Raw genomic sequence first — 6,693 nt, 5'->3', positions numbered from 1 at the left:
AAAGATGGCTCAAAGAAAATTTCCGTTAAATACCATGACAACCAAATACCGCGGACAAAAGTGCCCTAGCGGTCAGGGGGGATCCATGCTCCAAAATCGGTATACTAGACAGGTCAATCACTATTAGCAGAAAACTTTGCAGAAAGTAGACCTGCTTACTAAAAAACATGGTCCCAAGAGCTTTATAGGAATAAACTCTTGTATTACTGCTTCCCTTCCACTTTGTCATGTCAGTCTCGCCCAGCCAATCATCAAATTTACCTTCAAGTGATTTGCTTATCTTCATAATGAATGTTGTAGAAGCTTTATGATGGGCATTTCTTAATTTTTCAAGTGTGACGTCACCTTAATTGCTAATTGCCTTCTTGCAAAATACTAGCTTAACGGATTGCCAAGAGTAGACCTTGGGTCCTTAATGATTCCCCTCGGTTTTACTACCAAGCGTCTCAGATAATCTCTTCCATAACGTTATGCTTGCCTCTGCCACCTACGTACCCCTTAAAAATACGTTTTGGTGTAGAGAAATAGTTGGCTACTGAAGTATGAGAAAGGCGGAGGACCATAGACACGGATAGATGGGCATACCACCGAATGGAAATACAACCTAGGGAGAGTAGTCTTTACCTTGTTACGAATTCCCCTTACTTAAGGAAATTGCCGCAAGCATAATTTGGCTGTTTCAAAATTGTTTCGTTTATGGTGACAGCTTGGAGGAGAAAATAGAGGAAATCTGAAATCATAAAGGCTATATTGGTCTAGATGAGTACAGTGGGGAGTGAATTATTTGTTTATATATTTTTACGTTCTTCTCTTCAACCCTTACCAATTTGCCATCTGGTGGTCCTTTCATTTCCTTGTTTTATCTGTCCCCAACTACGAAGATATTATTGCATTTCAAATGTCTCATTGACGCTTGTTTGAATAAATGAGTAGATCCCTGGCACAGCAGTAAACAGTAAATGCTCTCCATCTGCCAGTAAGTTACGTTGTTTACTTGTGAGCCCATGCAACTAACCGATTACTCCTAACTACGCTACTTATTTTGTCTCAATTACATGTGACCTAAAAGCAATGAAATGGAATGACCTAAAATATTGCAATCTTTTCAAAAATGAAAGACCTAATGCTAATGTGGTGCTGTAATTATTCCGAGGGATAATCACCTTTGCTACTGTCAGATGACTGGAAAAGTAGGAGCAATTCAAGATGGAGCTGGCCGTAATGACTTGCTGTGACTTGTAGACACTTAATACGCATTTCCAATTGCTTTAGTGGATGGATTGGAAAGTAATGGATATGCACCAGCTTATTGGTACTTCACGCTTCATTCCGCTCTTATACCTTCCTCCTTCCCTGAACTTTATAAACTGCCAATTTGATTTAATGCATGTAATTTTAGCCTGCCGGATTTGCGACCGAAGGCGGAAGCACCTCGTTAAATTCGACGAATAGGATTTTGAGAGGGTTAAGTAGTAAGTATTCCATTCCATTCTAGAAGACAGATGTGTTACGCTCAAGAACATCCTGGTGTCTCTGTTGATTACAATTAATTGGAAATAATTGTGTGAACAATAACAACTTCCTGTGAGTGCTGAATTAACCGGTCTACATTTACACCAATCAGGGAGGGGAGGTCGTGGAGGCTACCTAGCAAGTGAGTGTCTCGTTCTATGCATTACTAAACTAGTAGGCCCTAAAGTGATTTATTCTTTTCCTCTTCACCTCATCCTATAGAAATCAGCCATTAGATTTAGACTGTTAACCAACTGACTGATTGATTGGAGCATGAGTAGCAATGGTAGCTTTCATCCTGCTATTTGGATAATCCCAAACCATTCACTTATCATCCACAATGCACTACACTTCAAAGACAGACACCAATTCCTCCCCAGAAAGCATGACATTGCCACTTTTGTGTGGGTGTATTGTAGGCTGTATAATCAATCGTCCACCCGGAGTTCCCATTATTAAAGACCAGGCTAGACATTGTGCCACAAAATCGACCTTTGAAGGAATTGTACTTTGGGTAGAATGAAAAGGGGATACTGTCTCGATCTCATCCTCGGAAGCCGCCTAACTGATTTATCTTGAAGTGATGCTTACCACGTGATCATACACGAAGACAGAAAGTGAAGTGGTAATTGAGACTGACAAAGTGCAATTTTTTAAGTGGAATTATCAGGCTAATATCTTATCAGGAGAAAAACGGTGATAGACTTAGACCGTAGAACTTTTCTATACGCTTGGTAGAAGTGCTCGCTTTGCATAAAAATTCGCATATTTAGCGAGCACTTTCTTCAGTCATCTCCCTCTCTACCTTGAGATGTGAATAGACCTTTAAATTGACATCACACAACCGCATTTTCCGCCCTTATACATGCATTTAAAATTAGACATTTTTCTTTGTGGAAAAAATTGTAAACCCAAGAAATAATGTCACCTCTTTATTTTCTAAATTTCCCTTAAGAAATTTCTTAAGCTGTTCCAGTTTTTACGCGTATTTTGCAACTAGCAGTAGTGCTGCAACGCCTCGAGTCACTCCTGAAGACGTGGACATGAGTAAGGCACTAGGATAACGATGCCTCCCCGGTAAACTGGGACTGATATCAAACCAGAAACGAAGGTACTAAGCTAAACCTTCTCTCTAGAGCAAAGTCTCATCAATCTTTTTAGTTGTAGTGCTTAATGTGTTTTGTTTTAAGACTTTTGGTTGGCGCAGATTCTTCAAAACAAACTGCTGACTGTTCTATAGTGCGCATAGACGGTATACCAATCACTTTATAAGTGAGTATTTAGTTCAAGCATTGATTCACTTCCTGACATCGAATTTAGTGAGTAAATTAAGGGTATAGAATAGAAGCCTGGATAGAACAGTCAAGTGAAACATTTCGGTCGCTCAAGAAAGTGGAACACTTTACCTGCTGGTTTCACATGGATTAAGGTAGTCTTTATCCACACACCCATTTTATAATTGAGTTTAAAGCATTCAAAATTTTTTTAAAGACTGTATCTAGTACAATTTTCTCGCGCAAAATCTCGCAGCCAATCACATCAACGAAACCTTTGCCATTGATCCTCGAATGACCTTGGTTGTTACCAAACCATTGGCTCATACCTGCATGATACTCCTTTCGGATTGGTTATGGGTCAGAAAACAGCTTACTTCTTCTGTTGTTGCAAAGTCTTTACTAAATACTGCCATGAATACCTCTGAAGAGAACATCGAAGTACCGAAAGTTGCCTTGGCCTCATGGAACTTCGAAGAGGTGTCCACTTTCCTCTGTCTAGCCCTTTTCATCCTTCTCATTCTCCTCATGAAGTATGTCTATCACAAACTCAAGTGGATCAATTCGTACGTACCTGAGTCACTAATTCTCCTAGTAATTGGACTTATCTTTGGGGCGATAGTCTGGTACGTTCCTGAAGCTGGTCCCAAACTAAAAAGTATCAGACTGACACCAAGTCTTTTCTTCAACATTCTTCTACCACCTATTGTTCTCGAATCTGCCTACAGCCTCTTCAATCGTACATTTGCCGACTACTTTGAGCCGATCATGCTATTTGCAGTAATGGGCACGGTGCTTAATTTCGTTCTCATCGGTTTCGGAACGTTTGGCATTGATGTACTGATAGGACTGGGTGAACCTCTAATCGATTTGTCTATCAAAGAACACCTTCTTTTTGCCTCTCTCATTGTTGCAGTCGATCCGGTGGCTGTATTGGCAATTTTTCAAGACATCGGTGTAGATGCAGGCCTCTACTACATGGTATTTGGTGAGTCACTACTTAATGACGCCGTCACAGTTGTTCTCTACAACATTATGAGCGCTTTCGTAGCTGCAGAACAAATCCTTGTCAAAGACATTTTTGTTGGGATCGGCTCCTTCTTCACGGTATCCCTAGGTGGGGCACTAGTCGGCCTAATTCTGGGAATTTTATCATGTCTAATTACTAGACTTTCCGCCTTAGCTGGAGCACTTCCTCTGATTCTCATGAGTTACATCGCATACATGATTGGCGATCTTTTCGGATGGTCAGGCATTATCTCCATGATAGTCTGCGGTGTGTTTCAAGCTGCCTATGCCTTCCGTAATTTAGCTCCTCTAGAAGTTATATTGTTACGGAACGCTGTTGAACAGATTTCTTCTATTTGCGAGGCTATCATCTTCCTTCTACTGGGCCTGGAGGTAATGGCGACACAATTAATCTGGCATACAGGATTTATAATTACTGCTGTAATATTGTGTCTATTTGCAAGGACCCTAATCACCTTTGTGCTTTCTGCAATTGTGAATCACAACAAACCAAAACATTCAAACATTCACTGGTCTGAACAGGTAATAATAAGTTACGGAGGCTTGCGCGGAGCTGTAGCATTCTCACTAGCCATTCTAATAAACCCTCAATTCTTGGGTTTACATGGAGAGAGAGCACGAAACGTTCTAATTACGGCCACACTAGTGATTATCCTCTTCACCGTGGCATTCATGGGGATAACGATGAAGCCTTTGGTGCGTCTTCTTAACATTCGCTTAGCCACAGACAAAGAAAATAAGCTGTTAACAACTTTAAATAACTCTGTAATGAATCAGGCCCTCTTGTATATCGAAACTTTGGTTGGAGAGCAAGGATCTCATCACTTCCGTGAGGTTCTCTATCACCTCGATGATAAGTACATTCGACCCTTCTTGCAGAAGAATGCTATGAGACATAATCAGAAAATTATTAGTGTTTATGAAAAGTTTGCCCTAGCCTTCCACACAGACGCAATCGAAGATCGGAAAAAGTTGAATGAAATGAATGAAAAGGAGGAATCTATGCAAACATCGGGCAATGCAATTGCCGAACCTGGCGCTAGCCCGCGTCCACGACTTCAACGTTTGCATACAAGTCCATTTAAGGAGTTGGATGATGTGGAAGAAAGTAAAGTTTTCGGTCCTTCAGTGAAGTTGAGAATGCCGGATTATGTTCGGCGCCGTGTTAATGTGGCCAGTATGTACCAGGGTGAGGATTCCGATATCTATGCGGCCCATCGCAACATTTACCACGAGGCCAATGATGCTCACTTCGCTCAGTTTAGTCGAGGACAAGAACGCCTATGGGAGGCGCTGGCTGAACACATTCGGGAGAACTCAAGGGGTGGAATTCATGTAAAGAACACCAGAGCTATGAGTGTGGACTCTGCTATCAGCGCCCCAAAAAGCCCTGTAAAACATCGATCTAGAAGACGATTTATGCGCCTCCACACTGATGCCCCGGGCTACCGCATACATTCGCAAACACCTCCGCGGGAGAGTGAGGAGTTGTTGCAGCGGGATAACGCTGGTCATTATTTTGCACGTAATCCCAAATCACCGAAATTTTTAGCGCCCACTACAGAGATTTAGTGGTTTTCCTTCATACGATATGGGTTGTTAATCTAACATTGATGTGTAAAATTTTCTCATTGTAAACTTCCATACTTTTGTCTAAGATAAAATCGGGGCCTGCCAGTGTGTTTTTTAGTAGTGTACATGAAGGTTGGCAGACTGTGGGTATTTTTAGGTCAACGTGGTACCAAGATGGTGAGCAAATACGATTAGGCGTGACATAGTGTTAGTGTGAGCTGGCTTTAATAAAAAAGGGATATTTGTGTATAAATAGTGTTTTTAAATTCTTTTTGGAGTTACTTTTATACATTGCCTTGCCTTATACTATTTTTGTGAATACAAACCGAGAGGCTTTTCACACTAAATAGGCTATATATAAATGTGACTGAATTCATGAAGCAAAAGAACAAATTCAGTGATTTTGAGGCTTTAAATCCACTATGTGGCTCAATAAATAAAATTCTTGCTGTTTAGCTAGGGAAACTGTAGAGATGAAAATTGGATGTTTATTTCATGTCATAAGATCAAGGTCTGATTGTGTGTGGCCATGATTAAATCAACTAGTCAGGGTTAAATTCACTGGAGAGGGAAGGCCGTGGAGGTTACTGTGCAAATGGGTGCCATATTCCGTCCATTAGTGGGGGGATTTGTTGTCCCTAAATTGATTTGTCTGTAGAATTTAAGACTTGAATTTTAAATCGTCAACCGGCAGACCGGCATGGGACAAGATAAGACATTCGTACCATTGGTTAGACCCCAACTATCCGCCCATAGCCCGGGCAGCCCCATAATTCGAGGGCATCAATCACAAAGCAGGACTATACGTGCTCAATTTGTGTGTGGCTTTTTTATGTCGTGAGAAAATGCCGAATCTCCAACTCCTCTCATTATTTTCTTCATCCCATGGCAGTATATACTCAAATTTTCCCATGAAAAAATGTAATCCAGTCCTTCCGATCTAACTCCCTTTTCCATTAATGACAAAATAGCCTTTGGCAGTTCCCAAAGCTCCATTTTAGTTGCAAAAGTTGGCTTTCTTCCGAGTCATTTTTTTATTCAGTAACGAGATCACCCGCATGCACATGCTCACATTCTCATCCTTATATCGTTGATGTGAAGCCGGAATCGACTATGATGAAGGTGAGAGAGAGATATGCACGCCTTCTCTTATCAATGTGTGGAAGGGTGGGAGGTGGTTATGCAGAAGGGTATAGGCAGACCGTAGCGACATAGGCGTCACAGGCGATGCAGAAATTTACCCGCGTATTCACCTATGCAATCAACCAATAAACATAATGGATGCCTGTTTAGTAAAACATCTGCT

At 41.1% G+C, this 6,693-nt stretch overlaps 1 protein-coding gene across 1 annotated transcript; it reads left to right on the top strand. All coding sequences in view use genetic code 11, as the record gives it.

Moving 5' to 3' along the window:
* Positions 1–3,080: 3,080 nt before the first annotated feature.
* EGR_05808 (Sodium/hydrogen exchanger 2) lies at positions 3,081–5,387 on the top strand (the record flags this gene model as incomplete). The annotated part of the gene is made up of 1 exon (XM_024495057.1): positions 3,081–5,387. The coding sequence occupies one exon, from the start codon at positions 3,081–3,083 to the stop codon at positions 5,385–5,387; it is 2,307 nt and encodes a 768-aa protein (XP_024350520.1).
* Positions 5,388–6,693: the final 1,306 nt, after the last annotated feature.

This window comes from Echinococcus granulosus (genome assembly GCF_000524195.1).
Source record: "Echinococcus granulosus chromosome Unknown EG_S00046, whole genome shotgun sequence".
Taxonomy (NCBI): Eukaryota; Metazoa; Platyhelminthes; class Cestoda; order Cyclophyllidea; family Taeniidae; genus Echinococcus; species Echinococcus granulosus.
The sequence above is the reverse complement of the archived record's forward strand: the minus strand, read 5'-3'. Positions and strand labels throughout refer to the sequence as shown.